At 39.1% G+C, this 27,554-nt stretch overlaps 1 protein-coding gene across 1 annotated transcript; it reads right to left on the bottom strand.

Annotated features, from left to right (window-relative positions):
- Positions 1–135: 135 nt before the first annotated feature.
- On the bottom strand, positions 136–27,516 carry LOC104409622 (hemicentin-1-like). Its single transcript, XM_010019545.1, has 33 exons — positions 27,329–27,516; positions 27,034–27,155; positions 26,668–26,832; positions 26,351–26,458; positions 25,831–25,968; positions 25,549–25,683; positions 25,006–25,275; positions 24,462–24,652; positions 23,892–24,105; positions 23,191–23,325; positions 22,540–22,730; positions 21,543–21,624; positions 20,462–20,731; positions 19,480–19,650; positions 19,104–19,274; positions 18,070–18,240; positions 16,712–16,882; positions 15,974–16,144; positions 14,162–14,332; positions 13,556–13,705; positions 13,085–13,222; positions 12,652–12,773; positions 11,969–12,206; positions 10,334–10,396; positions 9,637–9,756; positions 9,259–9,393; positions 8,710–8,823; positions 8,324–8,449; positions 7,392–7,520; positions 4,507–4,857; positions 2,104–2,223; positions 1,582–1,708; positions 136–502 (listed from the first exon to the last, which is right to left on the bottom strand). Exons 1-33 carry the CDS (start codon positions 27,514–27,516, stop codon positions 136–138), a joined length of 5,535 nt encoding a protein of 1,844 aa, XP_010017847.1.
- Positions 27,517–27,554: the final 38 nt, after the last annotated feature.

Raw genomic sequence — 27,554 nt, forward strand, 5'->3', positions numbered from 1 at the left:
AGAATAGCACCACTTTCAAGTTACATGGTTCACAACTGTTTGGCAGGCAATAGAGTCAGTCTGGAAGTGGTAATACCCACCAGCATTTACAAATGTGGTTAAAATAGTGTGATTACTGTCAAGTAGTTTGGGTGTTTAATAGGGGTAGGCTGACACAGCTATATAAACAATGAAAGTTGTCCGATACTCAATATTTCCATCGACACTGTAGGATAAGGCTCTGACTCCCATGCGGTAGGTCTTTGGCTCTCGCAGCGGTCGGGTGGTGAACACTATTCCTTTCAAGTTCTCATCTCTCAGGGCAAATGGGATTGCTGGGTCCTCATCTGCCATTAAGAAAGTTGTCCTTGGGTGCATGACTTCATCATGAGTATAGGCAACCAGCCGGATTAAATCCTGGCCAGCAGCTATGCCAAAGGGGAGGGAAAGGAGTTTGTATTCCAAGGCGTAGGTACTCGGATCACACTCCAAGTCATTGGCTGGGCAGTTTTTGAGACAGAACCTAAGAATGAGCAGATCACTTTAGTCCAGGAAGAAGGCACAATATTGTAAGTACTGCAATAGGTCTTAAAGGAGAAAAATCTTCTCCTGTTTACCCTGTGGCAGTATGCAGATTAAAACTTCTGTATAAAGAAAGATAATATGCTCGTGCACTTTTTATCCATTGTTCCATTGAAGTTGCAGCCCAGTTTAATATCCCATTTTCATCTCAACAGAATCATCTTAGAAAGTGCCAGAAGGCAATATAAAGATGTCAGATACAATATTTGTTATTGAAGGCACTGGTGTTATGTTTCTGTAACCTTGGTTTTAAACATTAGAATTGGACAGATTGGTTAAAAATGTACCAGGCAGCTCCATTTGAGGTATTCGTGTGTTAGATCATAAAATAAAGAATTTGGAATGAAGAAGGGCAAAGTAAGCTTTATTTCTATTAATCAAAAGTCAAACTAGGAGATCTTTTCTAGCTCTGCTTGTCAGTGCTAACATCACCCAATTCAACTTAAATGTCATTCCAGTTGAGTTTGATCAGAAAAGACGGTTTCTGACTACGAGGAAAGCTATTTCCGTGAGTATATTAAAAGAAATAAATACATTTTGTCTAGAACAGGGAAATAAATAGAATAACTTAAATCCAGCCTTATCATGAACAGTAACATTATTTTCATGACTAAAAGAATACATTAAATGCTTTGAAACACATTAGGCCATTAGAGAAGTTGGAAACCTCAGATGTAAAGGCAGCCCTATAAGTGACAACTGAATGACACCAAATCAGCAGAAAGAATTGTGGCGTGCTGCCTGCTGGGGTTCACATAGTAAAGGAACATTCTGGAGCTATTTCCTTTTGAATTAATAGGGTAATGCTACGTGGATACTGAGCAGCCAGCTCACTTGCACCCACTGCTTTCTATTTGTGCTGCAGGGGAAACATGGAATACTACTGCTTGTCTTGAATGTCAATGCTTTACCTTTTGCTAGTATGAGCTTTATGGTGTCAGTCAAAGTTTCTTCTTTAATGAATACGGATCAACGATCTGAACTTGGGGTGAGTGAAAATGAGCTGAAAATAAAACTTACCCAGAAAGAGGCTCTCGCTGATAGTTTGGTGGACAAGGTGTGTCTATGCACTGGTAGCTTCCTCTCATGTTGAAACACATCTGATTTGATCCACAGTTAATGTTCTGTTCAAGGCACTCATCAATATCTGAATGTAAACACGGAAATGGTAAGTTGCTAGTAGAAGAATTGAAGGGTTAAAAACTAGCTGGGTAAGGGCTCAGCAGACTACAGTGTACCTCTGTGCACAGTGAAATCTTTCAGAAACCTGTCTTGGTGTCTGAGACACTGGAGCCACTAGTTTCAATACTGTGCATTTATTCATTTATTATTGTTGGCATTTTATTACTGCTCTGGCTGGCATATTGTGCAAGAGCTGCCCTACGGTCTTGATCCAACATAAACTGTAGTTGTCAATAGAGAATAAGAAGCTGCTGTTGTATAATTGGCTTTGTTTTACAAAACGTTAAGATGTGAAATATAAAAATTTCTGAAACTTGAAATTCTGACTATATTTCCTATCACTCAGAGGGATCTCTGTACCTTGGCAGGTTTTGCCATTGGGCATAAGGCGATAACCAGATGGACAAGTACACTGGTAACTTCCCAGGGTGTTTCTGCATTCATGCTGACAGGTATGTCTGGTTTCACATTCATCGATGTCTGTGGAAAGAAACACGAACACGTACACATCAGGATTATTTGAACATGATATCAAACAGAGGTATCAAACAGAGGTATTTTTTCTCTTATTTATGTACAAGCATATGCACAGAGTTGGCGGAAGTTGTCTGGATCTTTTCTGATGGGGTTGAACATCTAAGCAAGTCCTTTCACACCTTACCTGTGCCACTCCTTGTAACTTTTTAATAATTAAAGTCAGCTTTAAGGGGATCCTCACCTCTTTTGATAGCAGCCATAATACCTACTCTAGCTGAAGAGACCAGCTGTGATACAGAGTTCTGGGGAGAAAAGGGGATGTGCAATCTGTATACATCAACAAGGTTGTAAAAATACAGTCTTGTTCCAGAAAGCAAGCTGTGGTGCCTGGTAATAATGTTTTAAGCAATATGCTTAGGAAACACCCAGATTAGTTATCTCAACAGAGGAGGTCTTGACAATGGGAGAGTTGTTCTTACAGTTAATCCCTCCTCAGGCAAAGCTCTTTCCATTCCAAACTGATCTTCCCCATGCCACAGGGATGAATTAAGCTCAGTATCTGGAAACACTATCAATAAATGCTCTTAAATTTTTATTTTTATTTTTTAAATCCCCCTCTCAGATACAGAAGTACCAGACCACTTTATGTAAAATTTTCAAAGCAGAGTAGTGTGATTTAGACATAGATCATATATAATTTCTTTTGAAACATCTGCCTAATTCAGCACAGCAATGAAGACCCTACTCAAGTTAATCTCAGGCAAGAGGCAAGACTTGCATGATTAAAACAGTGGAAGGGAGGTTCCTTCCCCTCTCTTTGTCTGATTTACAGGGGTTGCATTAGATAAAAATGCAAACACAGAAGAGAAACAGATATGGCTAGAAATTTATGGTATGTTGTTATCAGATCCTGACAGCTGTCTGTTGAATGAACTTTCTTTTTAAAAAGCCTCACTTAGGTGCATTTTTCATATCAAACAGTAATTTTCAAATATAGATGTTTATGCCAATGAAATGGAAGTACAAGAATATTAACTCATTCAAACTGGAAGCTGGAGTGAAGATGATAGATTTTAGCTTAACCCTTTAGTTTATAGTGGTAGCTGTATTCCTAGGTCTTTCAGTTAAACTGCTATACCTGTAAAAAACCTCATCTTTACAATTACTGAATTTTTTTTATAATGTAAACACAAGGTTTAATGTCCTATCTATAATTAATAAAATTATACTTACATTTTCCAACATTATCTAATATATATTGCTATGTAATTCTAGCAATAACTCTTGTTGCTAGAATCTAGCTGTAGATTGCTCTTTATCCTGGAAGGGTACTGTGCTTCTTATGAAGTGTCATTGGCATATATGCTAGGGTGAAGTACATAGCTACACACTATATGTATGTATGTACTATATATTACTATGTTAAATGCACTGGGACAAGCTCTAATAAGGCCTAGCCTGTGGTACAGTTAGATAATCAGTATTATTATAAAATAGATGAACTGGTCGGGTTTTTTTTTTCCTGAAAATACTCAAAATGTGAGTTAAGTTGGCAAGGTCTGGCTTAAGAGAAGCGTATTTCAAAAGATGAATTAATTTTTCACAACCGCCCTAAAAACCTGGGGCAGAGATTGCCAGTTACCACAGCTGCCCTGCTCTCCTCATCAGAGGAAAAGAAAGGGCAGTGCAGTCATTGTCACAACTTATGATAAATCCCCTATTTGTTTATTTATAATCAGTCTCTCCACTCTCAGTGAATCACATTACAACCAACTATATATCATAACTACAGATCACTTAAGAGCTCTGCTTATATCACCTGTATGGCAGTGACTAACCATCCTGTAGCAGTGCTGGCATTGGCCCTAGTATGCTCAGTTCTAAAATCTTTATTCAAAACCTTTTGGAACCAAAGTATCACTACCACCAGTGGGATTCTGATATAAGCAACATCCCCAGGACTAGATGGGGTCTGATAGTGTGTTTTGAAGCATGAGAAAGTTCACAAAGGTGGCCTACCATAGTCAGAAGAAAGAGAATAACAGAGGGAGATAATTTACAAACACACAATAAGCAGCACAATCAAGAGTTACAAAGGAGGAAGTTTGAAAACATTTTTGCTACAATATGATCAAGAGGCAAGAACATGCAGAACTCTAAATATTTATCAGGGTAATTTGAAAAAAAAAAAAAAACACAGCACCACAAACCCCTTGTATATATTAAACAGTAACCTAAGAATAAGGACCAAAACAAGACAATTGCATAGATATGACTGACATTTACCTACACATCTGTCATTTCTTGCCTCATAGCCTTCAGGACAAGTTTCTCTAATGTTCCTTCTAGTCCTGGAGAAAGGTATTCTGCTGTTTCTATACTCTGAGAAGGAGCTGTAGAGATTTGAGGAATGCCTGTAATATTGTTGAGGTTGATAGTTGTCTCTCACAGGGGAGAATTGAGCATAGTTATAGCTATTGTAATAGGCACCATAATTTGGCAATCTCTCCAATCCAGCGCAAGATTTCCCATCACCTAATAAATGTTGTCCAGGTGGACAGATACACTTGAAGCTGCCGGGGGTGTTGGTGCATTGAAATGCACAGGGCTTAGGCACTTGTTCACATTCATTAATGTCTGCTCATGTGACATGATCCAGAGCAACAAACCATGTGGAAAGGAGAAAAAACAAACAAACAACACATAACTATATGTATATATATACATATATATTTATCTCAGTCTGTAGAACAAACTGAAGACATAGAAGCGAGATCCTGAAGACAGCAAAATATGGCAAACACAATGCCAAGTAGGCAGGTTTCTCTAGCCTGAACAGTAATACACCTTTACCCTTCCTGTAAGGCTTCATGTGACATAAGACTGTGCTTGCATAGGACAAGAACTCTGCTGAAGATTGTGCCTCAAGTGTTACTGAAGGTAAGATGTGGCTATGAAACGGGGACCCCAAGTCTGTTCCTCTGTTCTTGCAGAAGCAGGGCTGGGTAACAGCCTGAAAGCTGCTGGCTGCAGTTCCTGCTGTTTATGAGAAAGGATGCTCTCTGAGAAATGAAGTGGCCTTTTGGACCCACTTTGTTCATCACTTCAGCTTATGCTGTTCACTGCTACTTTAGTAATTTTTTTTTTTTTCTTAAGCGCTCCACAGATGAGTGGGAGAAGGTGTTGGATCCCTCTCTAAAGGAGGATACTTAACACGGAACATTCTTGAGAAGTACATTCAAACTAGCACAGAGGGAAGCTCAAGAAGTTCTGATACCATTATCATACTATGCATCAGGGCAAAAATCAGGTCTTGAGGATGTGTCACAAGGCTGCAGGGGAAGGAGGTCAGTTATGTTCTAACCTTTGATGTTATTGATGATTCTGGCTGTGAAAGTTTGGAGACTTAACTTTTGTACAATTAAAAAATACAATTATTTGTTGAGATCCAACACAGTTAACAGAAATATTGTAATTCAGTTAAGTGGGCATGCACAGATCTATGGATGTTCTGATGACAGATGAGCATTGTAATTCTTTGTCTATTGGATGGGGATAAGACACAAAGGACTTTAACCAGGCTAAAAGTGGCACAGGTATAAACAAAGTTCAATCCTTCTGTATCAGTCTTGGGTCCTACTTACTTTTCAACTCTTCCCTGTGCTCACTGGAAACATTAACAATAAAAACTGGATTTTATTAACACATGTGAACTAATACCTTTGAGAAATCTTTATTTTAAATATATTTTTAAGCAGATAGATAGATAGAAATTCAAAGGTGTATAAAGGTCATACTTTAAGAAGGAGCTTTCAGTAGTCCTTGGTACAGAAGACAGGTTCAGGACAGCAGCTAGTGTTTTGTGAAAATCTGTAGCCCTAGACTTTATCTAGCTTATTACTGTCAGAAATTTAGGTGGGTTTAATATATGTTAAGGAGTCTGGAATTGATTTTATTTCAGTAGAGAGGCAGCTGGTGGAAGTAATGTCTTGGTCTATAGCCAAACAATTTCTTACTGCAATTTAGTCTCTTTAATTTAAAAAAACCAAACAAATTAAAAAATAAAAAAAAACAGGAAAAAAAAAAAACCCCCACAAATTCCAAAGTCTTAGGTTGTGTAAAAGGAAAAACACTAGTCTCCAAAGCAGCTATTTGTCTCCTCCAAAGCAGCTATTTATCTCTTAGGAAAGCTAATCTTGAAGAAGTTACCATGGAGGAATGCTTCTCTGATATGATACATGAGAGCAACTGAAACCAACCTCACTTGGTGTCATACACCAACATTCATAAATCATTATCAGGGTGGATCAACTATTATATTTTAAATATTCTGCATAGAGAAGGGGTGAATCTATATGACCCTAGTGCCATCCTAATATCTGTTAGATACCAGGGGATGTGTTTTATGCACTTGCACTGACATGATACATTAAACTGTCCTGCTATCTACATTAGAGCTATGAGAACATCCTTCAGATGCTAAGGCTCTGTGCATGAGAGAAAGCTCTGCATGTTTTTATGGCAGAATTTTCTACATAGATAGCATAGGAGAGTAACTACATGGTCAGGATGCCTGTGACTGACAGGAATACTCCTTTCTTGCTATGATCCACCCAAAACAGAAAGGGGAGTGTTGCATGATAAATGGGTATCAGCTTCCTCTGCTTAACCCATATAGGGAACATCCTTCGCAATTCTAGCAGGTGGGTGTGTATCGTGCCTCTCGCAATACCCTTCCTTTGGGTGTTCTCCTTTAGGGGAATACACATCACTCCCTGCATGACCGCCTTCAGGTGTGAATCAGTACATTCCAGGGTATAGCCAAGGACATTTCACTGTCCAATCAACTAACAAATCTGACCTGATTTTTATAAAGAAGCCTCTTGTGAAGTGGTAGCTTGCACATCCATCCACCACTGCTCTGAGCCCCTTGTATGCTTTATTTTCATGGTATGGACCTATAAAAATCTCTGTTTGGAATCATTTAGTTTTGACTATTTTTTTTGTTTTAATGGGGTGCTCTGTTTTAGATAGATAGGTAATTTTTAACTTCAGTACAGATTTGTCTATATAGCATAGTCTTGATAACATTCTTGTATATGTTCCAACAGAAAGCTCAGCCAAAAGCAGCAGCAGAAAGTACATGATACTAATGTGTCTGGACAGCTTACCCACACAAGGTCTTCCAACTCCCTGGGACCGATATCCTCTTGGACACACACAACGGTAACTTCCTCGTGTGTTCTCACAAATCTGGTTATAGCGGCACTGGTGGGTTCCATCCCGGCATTCATCAACGTCTGCAAGCAACAAGGCAAGGGAGTCAGATTTTTCTTGAAACTTTGTACAGCTTTAAACTTCTTAATGCAGAAGGAATGTAGTTAAGCCACAAGTGAATTTGGCCATCCAGATAGATGGGGTCTCTGAACACACACACTTTTCTTACATGGTGCCATGATTAGACATTACTCTAAACAGCTTGTCTTATAAATCACAATCTGTGATTCATAAGCAGATTTTGAGCAGGTACACAGATAAATTTTCAACTGTGTTGCATTTACACACACACTTCTTCTGTTAAAACTTTTCATTGAGGTTTCCAATGCGATCAGCTACTCTGCAAAGAGACGTAATCCCTCTTCCTGTCATATCCCACTAGGAAAAATGATTTGGAAGTATATGTAACATTGGTTATGTTTAAAAGTATCCCTGATAAGCAGCAAGGATCTGTGATCTTGATTCAGACCCCCCTGAGATGAATTCTAAAGAAAGCATTCACACATGGAGCAAGACATTACAAAAGTCAATGAACAATTTGTAGAATTCAAGGTGACAATGCAGAAGAGATGCTGAGGAAAAAAACCCTTACTGTTCCTTCATAAACACAAGGGAAAGCTGGAAGGGGCAAGGATACATCTATTCTTTTAATAACAATTATGAAAAAGTTAAATATATATGTTCCCATAAATGAAAAGGAGTTGATGCTGTAACACGTGCAGATCTTAACTGGAGGCTGGACTATTTCTAAGATTATTTTAAAAAAACCCATCATTGTTGTACCTGTGTTTACCATCACTGTACAGTACATTAGCGCTTTACTCACCAATACAAGTTCCATTTTCTGCCTTGGTCATTCCACTGGGACACAGATCAATGCACTTATAGCCACCACGGGTGTTTTTGCAAAGCTGATCAGGCCTGCATACATTCTGCCTGCACTCATTTACATCTTATTTAAAGGAAGAAAAGGCAAGAACGGAAAAGAACTCACTTATGTACATGCATTTGAATTTATTTCATGCACATTTATCATTCAGCCCAGTTCCCACTTCTCCTAGCTTTTAGTACTGCTTTATAAACAAATTCAGAAATACATACTGTCATTCATGATAGGATTTTCATTTATAACGGTTTCCAATAACAAATATAGCAACAAACAAATGTTGCCCATTGGAAAGAGAGAATGAACATTCAAAAATTCATTCATACCCATGCATTTTCTGCCCTTTAGCTGGTATCCTGGATCACAACCACAGTGGAAACTTCCTATAGTATTGAAGCAACGCTGGTGACAGGAGTTGGACTCTTGGCACTCATTAACATCTGTTGAACAATACAAATCCGTGATACCGTAAGTTGTGAAATGCCTTGTCATCAGTTACCTGAATAGTATTTTGATTGAGTCAACATTCTGGACTCTGATTTGAGCTCTAGGTATTACACTATTGGGGTATGTTCAGAAGTGTTTGCTTCTGTCACTTCTTTGTAAAAGAAAATGCACATAGGACACAGAAGCAAGAATGTTAGGTTATTCCCTGGTAGGATTTTAAATTTATTTCTAAATATGGACAAAGCAAAAGGTTTAAAAAACCAAAACAACTACCAAAAAGAAATTAAAAACAAACCCCCACAATCTTAATAAGGAAGATTCATAGACACTGTATTTGGGGATGATTCTTTTAAAAAGTTACTTTCATTCCTGTGAAAGACAGCATTATCAGCTTATGAAAGCTAACAGTCAAGGATCAGTCTCCATACCTTGGCAACTAAATCCATCAGCTGTCCTCCTAAAGCCATTCCCACATCTAACCACGCAGCGGTATGAGCCAATGATGTTTTCACAGTCCTGGCCAGCATGGCAGGTATGTCCACCTAACGCACACTCATCAATATCTATAATTAAAAACAAGTTGTAAACCTCATTATGTCAAAAAGAAACAGATAAAGCAGGGTCTTGAGCATGATCAACTGTGAAATACTCAATTGCAAATATATTCAGATATTAAATAGAATACTACCAATAAATTATATTCTTATAATGAGAAAGTGGCCCAGCCCAAACAGAACATTTCCCTAGCAACTGAAGTGCCATGGGGCTTTCTGTATCCAGCCTGTCCACAGCAGTGCTTCTCTTACCCTGACACGTTCTACCATCTGCAGAAATAGTGAGGCCTTTTGGACAGGAGCAGTAGTAAGAACCCATGGTGTTATGACAGGTATGGGAACAAGGATTTCTCAGAGCACATTCATCTTCATCTGGAACAAGGAAAACCAGTGAGACTTCACAAGACTTTACAAGAAACTATACCAAACAAACATTTCCAAGAGGTATATATCTGATAAAGCCCACAGGGCAAAGCTAGATATAGTAATGGGGCAGCTTCACAGAAATGGTTCAAAAAATGCATTCTTCACTCTTATTTCTACGGTTACCAAACCTCTGCTAACTCAGCTTGCAGGAATCTTGCTTTAGCTCTGCAGGACTGGGTCACTACTGTGACAAATGAAAGTTTGATACAATCTTTTTCAGAGAATCTCCTCAACAGAACAGATGGGTAAAAGAGTGTAGATTTAGATTGGATTTTTTTTTTCTTTTTTTTTTAAATGAGAATAGCTAGACACTAAAATGTATTGCCCAGAGAAGCTGTGGATGCCCCATCATTGACAGTGTTCAAGCTTAGGCCAGACAGGTCTTTGAGCAATCCAGTCGAGCAGATGGCATCCCTGGCCATGGCAGGGGGGCTGGAACTGGATAATCTTTAAAGGTCCCTTCCAACTCAGATCATTCTGTGAATGCATGGTTACACACTACCCTTGTCATGTCATTCATTACCTGAACAGTAAGGCCCAGTTGAGTCGAAACCAAACCCAGCAGGGCACTGATTGCTATGATCTCCTGTATGGCAAAGGAAGCACATGTTACTTGTGGATAAAAATATGTCCAATTTATTGCTTAAAAAACTCCCAGCTTTAACATTACAAATTGCAGGCCAGCTATATTTAAAAGATTTATTAGTGGGTGTTCTATTTGGGCACTGAAAGTCAGTAGCACATAGGTTTTGAAAAACCTTAAACAAGTGTGTGTATTGGTGTCCCTTTGAGTGACTGCAAGTTTCATCCCATCTTGATACATCCTGCAAAGTTCCTCCATAAAGTTCTTATTATTAAAAGAATAAAGACCATTTCATTTCACTTCACATTAAAGGAGGGAAATTAACACAGATCAAACAAATCACCATGTCATCGATTGTGGCAAGTCACTATAGAAGAACACAGGCATGTATGAACTGTAATGGAAACTTTGACAGATACTGGCCAAGGACCACATGTATTTTGCTGCCTGAAAATTGATTCACTAAATATGTTGGGTTTTTTTGTTGTTGGTTTGGTTTTTTTTTGTTTTTTTTTTGTTTTTTTTGTTTTTTTTTTAAAGCAGTACATTAATTGTTGGTGGAAATAAAAGCAAGTTCAATAAAGGCTTGGCCAGATTTATGCAGAGCATAATTTGATCAGAACAATTCCTTTTATCAGACCTCTTTTTAAAATGGAAAAATATAGATATATGGTTTTCAAGTTACACAATATGTTCATAGTCTGGCAAGTATAGGAAAATCATTATTTTACTTCATTTATAATGCTGTTACTGAAAAGAAACACTGATATACAATCCCACTGTTTCATTTACTTTCAAACCTGATCTATTTTCCTACTATGCAAGAAAAAAAGACCAAATAGTATTTAAAAATATAACAGGACATTCTGTTATCCAGTTATCACCTCTCAAAGGAAAACCCACTTACAAACATAAATGACCCATTCCTTAAGGTCACTTAGGTTAATAAAAGCTAGCAGTTAGTAATGCTAAGGTGCAGATGATGGAGCTATTTGCTTATCTCTGTGTTAAGACTCACCAGATTTACAGACATAAGCATGTATCTACACAGCACTGTATAACTGTGCACCATTCATATCTGCCCTTAAAAAAATACATCCATAAAATACCAGTACATTTTTTAAGGTGAAGCTCCGTATCATATTTTCTGTATATGCCAAATAATTCCAGAGAAGTTCAATCCGAGGAATGACTTAGGACGTTTTACCCATTTTTGTGCTGAATTTTGAATTTTCTTCTTTTAGAGAACAAAAGGTACATGCAAAGAAGTAGGGAAATATTTTAGGTTGATTATCTGAAGCTACTGGTGATCCTATTAGCAGTGTCAACAAATGCAGACATACCTCATCAATGAGAACTACAGGTGAAGTGCAAACTGCAGTAAGTTTTACCTATTAGTCTGTGGATATATTAACAAGACATGCAGATCCCAGGATCTACAATACAGGTACCCAAGTTTCACAGAATTTCCTCTTTCAAAGCTGTAACACCTTTTGAGCATATAGGTAATGGAATCTGCAAGGACAGGATATTGTTTTTCCATTGTTTTATTTTTGTGAAAGATTAGAACAATACCTTTTGCAATGGAAGCGTGGATTTTAAAAGCCACTGCTTCTTCCAGTGGATTGTACTCTGTTGTAATAGAGGAAGCATGGAGTGTTTCCACCAAGAAGGGCATCTTTCCTTTAGTGTAATCATAGGTGATAGTGTGGTTCCATGTATAGGGAACACTAACTCCATCTACAGTGAAGAGTCGAGTAGAATGGGCATACAGTTGCCCAGGGCCAGTTTGAATATAGTCTTCTGTGTAATCCTGAAACAGCAAGATTTAGGCATCAGCCACTGAGTACATCCAATACCACTGTAGTCTTTGTATTTTTAAAATGGTGTGAGATGTATTTTGAGACAGGGTCTTAACAGCTGAACAACCGGTGTCCTCGGGGAAGCCAGAAAGTCAGAGAGGTTTAAGATACACCTCTGTATCTCTGTCAAAAGCAACACCTGACATGGTAACAAGCCTCAAAGACACCTCTCAATACTACCTTCTGACATCTAAAAAATCTGAGTGACTGGTACTACCTTCCTGATGATAACTTGTTTTCAAAGGCTATGTTAACATCTGTCAGTTAAACCAGGCACCAAATAAATTACATACTGTATAACAGTTTTCAGGACTGAAGCAGTGTCTACTGCTTTAACATAGAAGAGAGAGGGAGTGTATTGTTGAGAGAAGGAGGTGGTGTCTTTAGCAGCTTTACCTTCACATTAACATCAGCTACTGACTGGAGCTGCAGCACGCGGCCACTCACAACAACATCCAGCAGCAAAGATCCGTCTGAATCCAGACCTCTGGCAATATGAGTCATCCGCAGAATCTCACCTATGAATTTTAAGAGCATGTTGATTCATAAAACATCCTAACCAGAGACTCACGTTAGCCATGCAGATCTGAATTGAGGTCCCTCGACCAGTTATCTTATACTCGTATTTTTGTAAGGCATACCATGCCTGTAACAAAAACCATCATGGTTCAAATGACAGCTCTAAAAGCTGTATTCAAGCTGTATTCTTGTGCTGTAAACACAAGACTCAAAATTCAGCAACAGTTATGTGCCATTTTTGAATAAATACAGTATCTCTCAAGCTTACTGGAAACAGAAAGAGCTGGTATATCAATCACAGAGAACTAACCAGTTGCAAACTCCACTTGAGTTTCTCTCTTGAAGACCGCATCAGTGAGCGTAAACCCATTCATTGCTTCTCCAATTTCTTTCGCTGTTGTCCAATAAACAGGGCTGAGTATAGATATGAGCTTTCTCATTGCTGGACCTGAAAGAAATGTGACAGAACATTTGAGAGTTATTTTCCTAACATCCAGCAGCCCGCATCAGTAGGAGCTGAATACGAAGACCTAAAACTAGAGTAATCCTGAAGATTTGAACAAGAAAAAAATGTATGTATTGGTATATTCAGAGTAATCATTTTACAAATACTAATGTACTAGAAGTAAACGTTGAAGATTCCCTTTTACTCCTTGTCTGTGAAAAGTTCAGATTTGTTTTTTCAGAGATACTTAATGAAATTAAGTGGTGAAAACTGACATTGCAGAGAATTCGGCCTGGCTCAAGGAACGAAAGTGATGAAAAGTAAAATAAAACCTACCAAGGCTCTGAGGGACATTTGTGATCTTTGCTTGTATTACCCTAGTTTCAGAATCAGGGCTGTCTGTTACTGTGGCATTCAGGAAAGCAACTCCAAATTCAATATCATTAATATTGCCAATGATGCTGCCTTTTGCATGTGATGGCCCACCTGTGCAGGGGAGGAGGGGGAGGAAGGAAAAAAAAAAACGCCCATGTGAAAACTTTGCTGCCTGATATTTTGCACGAGAGGAATTCAGAAATGTTGTTCAGCATTCTAAGAAGTAAGGATATTTCTCCATATGTTACTACATTATTTGCAACTGTAAAGCTCATAACCTGCAAATAACAGTATCTCTTTATACGTGGTCTGATACAGATTCACAGTAATGCAGGAATCGCCTTACACATTGCCTCTGAGAAGTAACAATTGTTTAACAACATACTTGAGTGCTATGTAAAAAGCTAACAAAAACAATATTCAAAAAAAAAATATTCCGGCTGAGTTGCAGGGGAGATTTAAGCCAAAAAAGTGCAATCAAATGAGACAAATTGGTACGGAAGTGTACCAGTCAAATTAGGAGTGGCACACAATATTTCATTGCTTGCAGGCTGTAAATTAACTCACCAGGACATGCTTGGGTATTACACCTGGATATCTGGGAGGAATCTCCAGGACAAGGACGTCCACGATTTAATGGGGCTGGATTGCTGCACAGGCGTATTCGGGTCTGCTCTCCTCCTCCACAAGAAGCCGAGCATTGACTCCATGTTTGCCACTGCCCCCAGTTCCCATCCACTGAAGAAATAAAGAATGAAGAAAGCAACTTGTCATTTTAAGTGTTTCAGGCTGCATCAGTGATGCTTTAGTGTTATTCCTTCTTGATTGAATCAATGTGTTAAAGATGACAAAAACACCTTAATGGATAGGATGAGTAGGAACAATTCTCCCCTCAGTGTCCTGGTTTCAGATGGGATAGAGTTAATTTTCTTTCTAGTAGCTGGTGAAGTGCTGTGTTTTGGCTTTAGTCTGAGAACAATGCTGGTAAAACACGAATGTTTTAGTTGTTGCTAAGTAGCACATATTTAGCAGGATGTGCTAAGTCAAGGATGTGCTAAAAACAAGGACTTTTTTCAGCCCCTCATGCTCAACCAGTAAGGAGGGGCACAAAAAGCCGAGAGGAAGCAGAGACAGGACACCTGCCCCAAACTAGCCAAAGGGGTATTCCATACCACAGCACGTCATGCCCAGGATATAAACTGGCGGGACTGACTGCTGCTTGGGTTGGTTTGGGTATCTCTTAGTGGGTGGTGAGCAGCTGTAACGTGCACCACTTTTTTTTATTGAGTTTTATTCCATTTCCATTCTCCATTTCCTTTTATTATTACAATTGATATATTTTATTTTATTTCAAATATTAAGCTGTTCTTATCTTAACCTACAAGTTTTACCATATTTTTTTTCTCCAATTCTCCTCCCCATCCCACCAGGGGCAGGGAAGGAGTGAATCAGTGGCTGCATAGTACTTAGTTGGAGGCTGGGGTTAAAACACAACAGTCTTTTTGGCACGTAACATGAGGCACAAAGGGCTGAGATAATGATAGTTCTGACCAGAGCATGTTAAAACATCTCTGTGATGTTTATCCTTCACGTGGCTTGGACTAAGGTTATCATTTCATTGTTCTTTGTAGTGCTGGTTTATGGTAAACCCATCTGGGCTGATGCATTGTGGCAAGATACCACTGCCTGGTTGGAGAACCTGATTGTGAAGGTATGTAGATGCTCACGTGCCCAAGAACTGAGCCACTTGAAGAACATCAGAACAACCAACAGGTGGATCAGGGATTTAATAATTATAAAAATCATTATATCAGAATTAAAAATAATACAATAATAATCCTTTTGGGGAGAGTTATAGAAGGGTGTTTAGAAATTTTTAGGCATTTAGTAAGTCTCTAGCATTGGGGTTTATCTTCTGTATTGCTGATACTAATCCTGAATGTGTAAGTTCACCAATTGCCCCTTAGTTATGTATTGTCAATAAATCAATTAACTGTCATTTTGTTTAAAGCATTTGAGCTTAGCATTTTTCTGTGCTCTGGAATACATTAAGAGAGTTCACTGGGAGCCTCATAAACTGTATTTACTGTAAAAAGTACAATTACTAGATGTAGGAGAGATTTTCATATGCTACTTCCTGTTTTGAATCATTCTACCTCATTTTGGGAACATCTAACACATGAAGGGGGAAATCCTTGTAAGATAACAGTCATTTAAAGAAGAAAAGTGAGAGTGGATTATTATATTGTGTAATTACTTACAATTTCATACAATGTTCTACATTCCTTCTATAATATGAAAATCTCACTTATGTTACGTATACTGTGAATTCTTCCAGGGAAAGCTGCATTTGGTATCTCTTTTAGCCTGAGAACTCACCGGGGCACAGTTCAGTGCTGCACCTCTGGATCTGCATGTCAGCCCCTGCACATGCCCTTCCACCACTGGCAGGGCGAGGATTGTCACAGGTCCGGTATCGCCTCATCTGGCCTCCATTGCATGTTCGACTACAAGTTCCCCAGCTACTCCATGGGCCCCAGTTTCCATGAACTGTAAAAATACGTCAGATTTTATCTGTCTTCCTCTTAACAACAGATACTTAAAATCAGTCAAGATAAGAAGATATTACTATTGAAGAGTAACTTGTTCATATATTTTCCCAAAAATAACCAGTTAAAGATCTAAGAAAGTTACCTTGTCCAGCATTCAGTGATTGCTCAGAGTAACTCCAGAACATTGTTGTTTGTAGGAAAGTGTGCAGCATATATTATTAGCTGAGTCACTACATTCTACTGTGAGATACAAAGAAATTCACTTTGCAGTACTTTCTGACTGGATAGTTGTCACTTTAGAGAGGTGTGTGACATCTGACAGTCTAGCAGGACCTTATCGGCCAGCAGCTATTTGTTTGTCCTCCTAATAGTTAAGTTTAAGTGTCCCAGTCATACTAAGTGACGAAGAGATGCTTTCACTCTTGCCAGGTAGCTAATACCGCTTGCCTGTGTTCAGACCCTCCTGATTTCTGTGAGAGTTTGTGATTTATGGAGGGCTTTGTTCCTCTCATGCACATGTAACAAGCCCAGTGAGTGGATAAGCAGCCTAATCCAAACCACTTACTTGGACAAAGATCGCTGTTGCAAAAATCAATTTGTATGTCATTTCCTTCACATTTGTGACCCCCAAACTGTGGGGCTGGGTCTGAGCAGTGGCGCGTTCTCTGCCTGCTGCCTCCTCCACAGGACATGGTGCAGGCACTCCAACTGCTCCACGTGGCCCACTTCCCATCCACTGGTGAGAAAGGCATAGCATAGTATAGTTAGAGTCTCTGACATTAGAAATATAAAGTAAATCAGTGCTACCTCAGGATAAAACTGAGGAAGGATGTCACTGACTCTCTTTCTAGAACATCTCAGCTACATACGGATTTCCAGGAGGAAAGCTGGAGAAAGGCATGACCTGTATTTTAAATAACCTATAAGCCTGACCAGAATCGTGGTCAGGGATCACTCAGTCCTCAAGCTTAGGCACTCTCCCATTTTTAGATATCTGTAAGCGAGTGGAACCATATACAAAGTACCTGAAATAACCACACTGGGCTGGCACAAGTGCTACCCCAAAGCCCCAGCCTTCACTTGGGCACCCTCCTCTGGTTGCAGATGCACTGTCTTAAAATGTAACCCTTGTCCTTCCTAATTAACCTTTCATTTAATGGCTCAGCTATTTGTAGGACTTACTACCAAATTATCTCTCCTAAGTCAGGTCTAAGCATTTGAGTAGTAGGGTCTTTGATCTCCCAAGATATGGTGACACAAACTGTTACAGCTACATCTGTGTGAGCACTTGAGTTGTTGGCTGAGAACAGGCCAATCAGTCACAAACTAGTTGTAAGCAGTAACATCCTCAAGCAGCAACATGTGGAGCCGGGTAAATGTGCAACATCGAACCCTCAGTTGTTTGACTCCCACAAGGTCAGTATTCTCTTCTACCTGTTGATAGTGGGGACTCGGCATAGGATCTGGCATGTGCAAAATGGAGCACAAAGCCAGAAGGATCTAGTCTGAACTGCTGCACATTCCACTTAGTGAAATTTCCCTCTCATTATCCCTGCAGCCAAATACAGAGGTTGTATTTCAAAACTATGAGTTTACCTATTTGGTCATGAAGGACTCACTGAAATGTGGAAGAACAGGATAAATGAATAACAGAATGTAGGAAAATGTTTAAAAATAAACATTTAGGAAACACAGTTGCAGGGTACGGGAAGAGAGACAAGGACAGGAGAAGAATTCCCATATGTTAAGTCTATAGTGGGATGCTAAAGATAGTGGCAGGGACCAGTGAAAATAAAAGGCTTGAATGAAATTTTTGCAGGGACTGCACTTTCAGAACTGGAAAGCTTTCAATACAAATTCGGTAGAATTTGGAAAGGAAATTAGAAGTTTGTCATTGTTCCATTTGTGCCCGATGCATCTTACCTGGGCAGCGCCTCTTGCTGCAAACCTGCATCTGTGCATCAGATCCCTCACAGTATGATCCATCGTGTGAAGGAGGAGGGTTATTGCAGAGCCTCAGTCGTGTCTGAGTACCTTTCCCACAAGTCTCACTGCAAGGACTCCATGGCAGCCAGGAACTCCACTCACCATCAACTGCAAAGGCAGTACGGCTATAAAACTGTTGAAACTATACAGCTGCTTTAACTTGAAAATTACAGCTTCACAGCCTAAGGCAAAAACCTGTGGTGTTTAATATCAATAAAGTGAAATACCCTGAATAAGCCCTTGAAAGGCCACAGCCTTGAGCAATAGCCTGAAAACCTGATCACATCTGGTGTTTTCATAAGTTACCTGGCTCTGATTGTCCTGTGCTAGGCTGAAGGTCTCAGCAGAGGAAGTGCCATGCTAGCTAAACACTGGCACACAGCTTTGGTGACTACCAGTTAGCAGGAGGCAAGATCTAGAGAAATGAATCTTAGGCTGATGGATGAGCATTTGGCATCATGGTGGTAGCAGAGCCAGGGTGAAAGGGAAAAATCAAAGACAGGAAAGAAATGTGAACGTTTAGCTCTTAAACTATCATGATTTACATGGCTTTTTAATAGTTGTTTGGGCAGGGTTTGTTTTGTTCTTTTCATTTTAACTAGCTTTGCAGAATGTATTCAGGGCCATGAGTTTACTCTGTGAGAACATAGGTAACAAGTATGGAAACCAACAAAATAAAAAAAAATCAACTTTTTTTGGGGGAAGAGGGGAAATGCTGAGAATACTCCTTGCACTTACTTTTGTGACTTCTGTTTCCAAGAACTAGTGCCATTCAATAAATTACAAACAATTGTAAACCACCCCCCAAAAAAAAAAAAAACCAAACAAACCACAAAAAGGGGAGTTTAATTCTTTTATAATTTAATAATTTTAAATAAGCTGGAAGAATTGGGGTTTGGAGAAAAAAAAAAAAAAAGATATCTATATGGGAAGCCCCTTGTGCAGCTACTTTTAAACGACTCTTCTCTTACCTGGGCAAGGCCTAATATTACACATGACTGAATCCACAGCACTGCCATCACAGGGCTTCCCGCCATGCTGAGTTGATGGGTTACTGCAGGTTCTGGTTCTGGTCCTGTTACCTTGTCCACAGCTCTTTGAACACTCTTCCCATAGCCCCCATTCTGACCAGTTGCCATCCACTAAGAAACAGAAACCCCCACAGTTTTAATTAAAAAATATTTCTGCAGTACTTATTGAAATTTCCTCTTCCTTTCCACAAGAGAAAAAAATAATTCAAACTTCTTAGAAAAATAAATCTGTCATGAAGATCTGTGGTGATAACAGTTCACTGTTAGGGCACTTAACATAAGGCATGTTAGAAGTATCAATTCAGTAAAGAAATACCTGGACATGGCTTGTGGTGGCAGCTGCGCACATCTGTATCAGGCCCCTCACACCTCTTCCCACCATTTGCTGGAAGAGGGTTGTTGCATTGACGGACTCTCTCCTGAACACCTTGACCACAAGTTACGCTGCAAGCTCGCCATTCAAGCCAATTGGAAAATCCACCATGCACTGCAATGGGAAATTGATGCTCTATATCATGCTTGTGCTTATAACTCTCTTAGATTGATTGATACAGCAAAGTGAGAAGTGCACTTCATAAACTATTACTTGGAAATCCAACTCACTTCCCATCTTCACTACTACAGAAATGTCTTACTACAGTTCTGGAGAACACTTCAGCTGCTCTGAAATAGTTATTGCTTATGCTCATAAAGGCTTTTCTCTAGGGGCACTATTAAGTTATGCTATCTGTTCTACGATTCTTTCATTATTACTTATGTCTCTCACTCCATGCTCATCTGTCTCACACAGCTGGGTGAATATAATGGAAAAAATTTTCATGAAACAAAACCCCACTGACATCTCAGACTAGGCCTAACATATACTTAATGCTTATATGCAAGATAAGATTAAATATCCATAAAATACGGATAAGATAAAATCTTGATCATAGATTATCTCAATTAATGCTGTTATCTACTGGTTTCATAATCATTATCCTATCCTCAAGAGGGACTTTTTATAAGAGCAGGTAGTGATAGGACAAGGGGGAATGGCTTTAAACTGAAAGAGGGTAGATTTAGATCAGATAGTAGGAAGAAATTCTTTAATGTGAGGGTGGTGAGACACTGGAACATGTTGCCCAAGGAAGATGTGAGTGCCCCATCCCTGGAAGTGTTCAAGACCAGGTTGGACACAGCTTGAGGCAATCTGGTCTAGTGGAAGGTGATCCTGCCCAGTGGCGGGGGTTCGAAATAGATGATCTTTAAGGTCCCTTGCAACACAAACCAGTCTATGATTCTATGTTTTGTGCACCTACCCTGGACAGTCAGTGGTACTCTAACAAGAACAGATCCCATTAGATTCCTTGCTACACACTCATATTCAGACGTATCTTCCTTCTGTGCTGCAACAATACGCAAGGAGCCATTGGACAGGACAGTCATTCTCTCATCGCTCACAATTGGATGGCCCTGGCGGGACCATTTGACGGTTGGAGAAGGCTCCCCATTTGCCTGGCAGTTCAACATTGCTGTGGCACCAGCTTCTATAACTGTCTCTACAGGTTCAACAGTGATGACTGGAGGACCTGAAAGAGAAAAGTTTCTTTAGGCAATAGCACATGGTTACTTTGTTGTTGTTGTTGTTGTTGTAATCAATATTAAAGTTCTGAATGAGGACAAAAAAATATGATGCCAGTTTACTTTAGCTAAGATTATTATTGATGATCTTTCACTATCAAAATATATGCAAGTAAAAATGATGGTAACAGGCTATTTTTAATATAAAGCAATCTGAGGACCAAAGCTGGGATTGAGGCCTGACTATATGGGCATATAGAGTCATCTTTATTGCTAAATGTGTTGCTTTTCATAAAACCTGTAGGAAGATGCACTTAATTATGTCCAGAGGCACTGAGACATACGTAACAGATCAACAATGCTTGAGGTTACAACAGGAAAGGGATGTTCAGAAATTCTACCACTGGTGAAAAAATAATTCTAAAATATTCTTTCTGCCAAAATTAAAATATTGACAGTGAAAGCTGAGATTCATGTCATGTAACTTACTTAATTTAAAAGTTAAAAGTCTAATTTATCCAGTCCTATAGACATTCTCTCTAGTCAACTTAGAGAAACAGGCCCTTTCAGAAGGTGATTCACCCTACTCTAAGGTGGTTTCTAAGATGAGGTTGAATCATCCTCTACATGCTTCTCTTCTTTGATCTCAATCACTAGCTTAAACTAGACTCTAAACATATTAATGATGAAAGATGAGATGAATCTTAACCGACAGTACAGTGCCCAACCTTCAAAACTTGAATGGGAGCTGCATCCGCCTATCCAAAGGTGAGTATCACTCCAATCTAGTGAAATTAAACTTATCACTTTGAGTCTTACTCTGAAGTGTTAGTGTCAGACTGCGTTCCACCACACCAGCATCGTTGGTAGCCACACACTTGTAGTCACCAGCATCTTCATTCTAAAGGACAGAAAACAAACACTCAACATGTTTGTATAATGATGGTTTCTGTTTACAGTGCACATCCTGTAAGTGAATTTTCTGCAATGCAATCTGACATGCCCTGGATCTTGAGGAATGCTCTTAGGTTCTAGAGTATCTCAAGATTTTGCCTTTATTATTAAGTTAATAGTGTGGATTATTTTTATTATTTCATTTGTTATTTCCTTCAACTCCTTAATGCTGAGGATCTTTTTTTTTTTTTAAATGAAAACTCTCAAGTTGCTGTTTAAATGATGTTTAAATGAGCATGTAACAAAGAATCTAATAGGATCTGTTCTCGTTAGATTAGCTATTAGGAAGAAATTCTTTACTGTGAGGGTGACAAGACTGGCACATGTTGCCAAGAGAAGTTGTGGATGCCCCGTCCCTGGAAGTATTCAAGGCTAGGTTGGATGGGGCTTTGTGCAACCTGATCTAGTGGAAGGTGTCCATGCCTGTTGTTTTTAACTCTATTTCAAAATGCAGACATGAGTTTATGGGGAAGACAACATGTCTTGCAATTTATGTTAGGAATTTAGATGCCAAAAGATATCAGATGGAGAACACAACTGATTTTCAGCTGACTTGTAGAACCCAGGCTGTTTTAAGGTCAAAAGTAAAAGTCCCATTTAATTGGGTACAATTTCACACACCAACGATTAATATGTAGATTCAGTCCTTCTGACAATCACAGAAAATGATAGCCCCATGGGGTGTTTTTTTTTACAGAATAATTTGAGTCTAATTCTAGTCTGAATTAAAACAACATTTGTTAAAGGTAAAAGCAAAAGTGCGTTAAACATCAAGCCTCAGACTTTCAAAATAACATGATCTGGAATACCTTTATTAATCAAGTAAAAGGCAGAAACACATTGTGACAGACCAGTGACTCACTACAGTGCCGTAGATAGCGAGAGAACCATTGTTAAGCTGTCGGATCCTATTGCTAATCTGAATGCCAAGTCCTTTTTTGCTCCACTGGATGGTTGGAGGTGGATCTCCTCTGACTTCACAATTCAACATAGCATTGCCTCCCAAGGGCTCAATTCGGCTAGACTGGTAATTCCCTTTGAAGACTGGAGGCTCTGAGAATACAAGTAATAGCAAATAAATAGCAGAGTCAAAATAAAATGCCCTGAATAGAATTGCTTGTAGGGATCATTCATCTCTGACTTTCTGAAGTATGAATTTCAAACTGTTTCAATTTTTCCCATTTAGCCATAGACAAGGTACGAAATAGTAGGAGTAATGGTTTTAAACTGAAAGAGGATAAATTTAGATTAGCTATTAGGAAGTTCTTTACTGTGAGGGTGGCAAGACTGGCACATGTTGCCAAGAGAAGTTGTGGATGCCCCGTCCCTGGAAGTATTCAAGGCCAAGTTGGATGGAGCTTTGAGCAACCTGGTCTAGTGTAAGGTGTCCCTGCCTGTGGAACTAGATAATATTTAAGGTCCCTTCCAACCCAAAACTTCCTATGATTCTACTATCAAAACAGATGGCTGTCTGAAACTAACAGTGATGACCAGCTACTGAAATTTTACATACCTTTGACATACACAAAACCAATAGCTTTGATTGAGCCAACTGTGTTTTCTGCTGTGCAGACATAGGTACCAGAGTCATCTTTAGACACTCTGTCGATAACAAGTTCACTGTGTCCATTTACATCATCATATCGTGCTGAAGGGAGAACACACAGCAAAGGGTTACTCCAATGATTTTAAATGTGTACATTTCAGTGACTGTTGTAAGACTGTTTGAATTACAGTGCTATTCAGCAACACGGCTCAATGGCATCGTGCTATTTCAATTCTGAGACACCTCAGAAATGCACAGAAATGTCACTGCTATGACATTTACCCAAATGCCTGTATGCACTTCAGTTGTCCCTTAATTTCAAGTTTTGGGCATCTGCATTCTATGAACTGCTGAGGTTTTCTTCAGATTTAACAGAAATAGCATTAGTTGTTGGATGCTGAATAAATATCAGATACAAAATGTTTTTAATGTGTTACATTACTGGTTACAGAAGAGGAACACTTTCTTCATTATCTTCCTTACAGCTTTGTCTCAAAGGCAATTTAATTACCTGATTGCACGATACTGAAGATATTCTTCACATGATCATTGACTATAAAATTTTTCCTTCTAGATTATTTTTCTTCCTTATCCTAAACCAATTGTAATGCTGTGTGGGGGAAAACAACTGCAGAGTGGAATGGCCAGTAAAACCTTTTGTCACCCACCTGGAATGATGTTATTGTTAAAGGTCCATGTTATTTTGGGTACAGGTATCCCAGTTGCTTTGCAAGTTAATCTGAGCTGTTCTCCTTTAGTCAAAGCTACATCTGCAGGCAGTTCAGTAAAAGCGGGAAGTACATGAACTATCAGAGTGACAGTGTGTGTGTCTTCTCCAGCAGCATTGTTCGCAATACAGGTGTAACTGCCAGAATCTTCAGGCTGAAAGAAAGCATGTTGGGGAAATTTCAACTATGATACATCCTACACAATGCTACCACTTGTAACAATAAGCAAATCTCAAAAGGTTTGGAACAAGCATTCAGCAGAAATGCTCATCCGAACTCTCTCACTTCCTCTAAATTTGAAAGATGACCTTCTTTTTGCCCTTCCTTATCACTATAAATTCTTCACAGACTTTACTCCACAGCGGAAAATTAAATGTCTACTTTGGAACATTCAGAACAAGAAACAAAATAAAACAAATAAAATAATCCAAAAGTGGGTGTACACGAAGAGAAACAGAGTCTTACTATTGCCAAACCTGTTGAGGCATAGCTTAGATTCAGGAAACTTACAACAACACTGTCCAAAATGAGGTCTCCATCTGGCACAGCCCGATATTTTCCTACTAGCTCTGTTAAAAGTGTATTGTCCTTCTTCCAGTTTATTGTTGGTGTTGGAATCCCATCAGCCACACAGGATAGAACAGCCTGGGAGTCCTCTGTGACTGTGTACTGTGCATCCGTCCTGCGAATCTTGGGTGGAACTGTAAGAAGATATATTAAAAAGATTTATTTTTATGTACTATCCAAGCACTACTGTAAAAGCATACTATACTGCACTGAATACCTGAAACCATTGTCTGGATCTTCGTTATTGTTTTTAGTCTGTATCAATGACCACCATCCAGGAAAACAGAGAAATGTGTGAACTACTTGTAACAAAAGTACAAACTGAGGGAAATGTAAAGTTCTTCCTAAATTCAAGCAACTACAACCCATTAAAACTCACTCTTTAAGTAGTACAATTTTCCTGAGCTTCTCCCTTACATCCTAGCTCCTTACCATCTGTAGGTTTATGCTGTGTTAATGCATGATGTTTCCATACAGTCCCACTTACTGTGTACAGTGAGGTCCATGCTAGAAGTGCTGGAGCCTGCCAGGTTTGCCGCTATGCATGTGTAAAGGCCGGTGTCACCAGGCTGTACAAACACAATCTGAAGAGCACCAGTACTGAGAATTCTTCTTCTAATGGACTCTGTTATTTGCTGTCCATCTTTATGCCAAATTATCTCTGGCCCAGGGTAGCCTTCAGCCTCACACTGCAGAGTGACAGACTGATCAACAGGAACAATATATTCCTTGAGGTGGGGCTTGATAACAGGAGGAACTGAAAACAATAAGGAAAATTTTTAAAATACTTAGATGTTGTAAGAAGCATGGAATGCTTCAGTTCTTAGTGAAAATAATCCTGAAAGAATTATCTTGATCCTAAAGTAGACAGACAACTAAAAGGGAATAAACCTCCTGGGCTTTATTCAGTGTCAACAGATAGGAAAGCATTAAGTCCATTTCTATTGCTCAGAATTGTGTTTTGACTAACAGAAGGCATACACAGATTTCTTGTTTGTAAATCACTACAAGAATTTAAGAGATGATTTACCTTGAACTTTCAGTTTGATCTTCCCCAGAGCAGTGCCAGCTGGATTTTGAGCAACACACATGTAAGTGCCAGCATCTTCAATAGTTGATTTTGCAATCTGTAAACTGCCACTTGGAAGAACCATATAACTGTTTCCTAAAGCAAACACGAGCACAGTATGAAATTTTTGGTTTGTTTTTGTTTGTTTGTTTTTAAATGAATAGGTTCCCTATATCTAAGTTTGAACATTCAGAAAAGAGAAGTTTCTGAGTTACAGCAAGTAGGATGAAGTTAAGAGGATACCTGTTGTGATTATATTGATGCCCTCCTTTTGCCATGTTATTATGGGTTGAGGTGTACCTGCTGCTTCACATGGTAGCAGAATGGGATTGTTCACAATGACATCCAGTGCCCCTGGCTGAGTTTGGATAACTGGTGGCTCTGTGGAATGAAATTAAAAGGAAAATACAGGAGATATTAAAATTGCATAATCTGAGAGTTTGAGAAGGTATATAATACAGCCTTACTTCTTGCAATTTGCCATCACAGATACATTTTAACTTACCAAAAAGCAAGGAAACAAAAACCTTACAAAAATAAAATAGCGCAGCATAGACCAGGAGACTCTATCCAACGTACCAGACTTGTGACATGCAGAGTAGTGACTTTGTGAATAATCACTGCATCACAAGACAATTTGGCTGAGCAAGACACTATTTGTGACAGTCCACTCTGGCTTCACCATTATTCTGCAGCACATGTACGTGTTAAATGGGCAGCATTTCCTTACCGAATGCTTTTTCTCTTTAGTTTCCCATCTTACCTTGAATGTGAAGAGTAACATCTCTGTGAGCAGAGCCAGCTGCATTCCGGGCCACACAGGTGTACCGTCCTGCATGTGCTAGCTGAGCAGCAGGTATTTCAATAGCACCTGCAGCAAAGAGGGTGCATTACAACATACAACAGTATCCCACAGGGAAGTTTCACTGTGAATACAACACCCATCTTAAGAGGTCTGTATTTTTATTCTAAGAAATTGGAGAGGGGTTGTTTACATTTATTTAATCCATTATTTCTGGACATGCACTACTGCACCCTTTCACTAATTTTCTGTAGCTGAGCTCCAGCCACTCACAGTACCTGAAGAGAGAATTCTGTAACCATCTCCTCTGGGAAGCAACTTTATGCCGTTTTTGGTCCACTGAAGTGAGGGGACAGGAACCCCTGATGCAGTGCAGGAAATCACTGCTGGAGACAGCTTTGTCACCAAAAGGTCTGCGGCTTCATCTGCTATGGACGGAGGCACTAAAAATGAAGATCAGTGTAAAGGTTACTTGCCCACTTTAATTTTTATGAATTCTCGGAAATAACTTGTATTTCTTGGGAATACTAGAGACTTATGATATCAGTATCAGAAAAGAATGCTATAAAAATCTCATCTCAACATTGAAATGCCCCAAAGAAATTCTGGATGCCATGCAGATGTAATAGCAATATCCCCTCTACCTTGAACAGTGAGCTCAACTGCTTTTTGATCTTCTCCTGCATCATTTGACACAGAGCACTCATAGACAGCAGTGTCATCCACAGTGGGAGAAATGATTACTAAGGAACCTGAAGATAGAAGTCTGAACAAAGAAAAGAGAAGGACGTAAAAGCCATTGAAATATTTCTTCTCAGGTAATCAGACCACTGACTTTGCTAGTTATAAAAGATTACATTTAAGAATGGCTAGATTTTTAAAGTGCCAAAATCATTCCTGAAAACTTTTAACCTACAGTGGAAAGAAAATATCTCTCACCTGTATGTATTCTGGTTCTGGTCAACACTAAGCAGATGCCCATTCTTTTTCCAGCTAATTGCTGGTCTTGGAATTCCAGTGGTTTCACAAGGCAAAATGGTCTGCACATTTACAGTAACTGTAATATTCGTGTGTCCAGGAGCAATAGTTGGAGGAACTAAGGACAAATAAAGCCTAATTATATACATATGCCCACAGACCCCTCTCATACATATATATATATATA

The sequence above is a fragment of the Nestor notabilis genome, unplaced genomic scaffold (assembly GCF_000696875.1).
Source record: "Nestor notabilis isolate BGI_N333 unplaced genomic scaffold, ASM69687v1 scaffold10390, whole genome shotgun sequence".
Lineage (NCBI taxonomy): Eukaryota > Metazoa > Chordata > Aves > Psittaciformes > Psittacidae > Nestor > Nestor notabilis.

Bases quoted from the DNA above. Each gene is read 5' to 3' on its own strand.
- LOC104409622 (XM_010019545.1), bottom strand. From the start codon at position 27,516: ATGTATATAATTAGGCTTTATTTGTCCTTAGTTCCTCCAACTATTGCT. The intron at 16,883-18,069 runs GTAAGATGCATC...CTTTCTCACCAG, and splicing joins CAGCAAGAGGCGCTGCCCAG to TGGATGGGAAGTGGGCCACG. The intron at 9,757-10,333 runs GTAATGAATGAC...TCCTTGTTCCAG, and splicing joins AACTGGGCCTTACTGTTCAG to ATGAAGATGAATGTGCTCTG.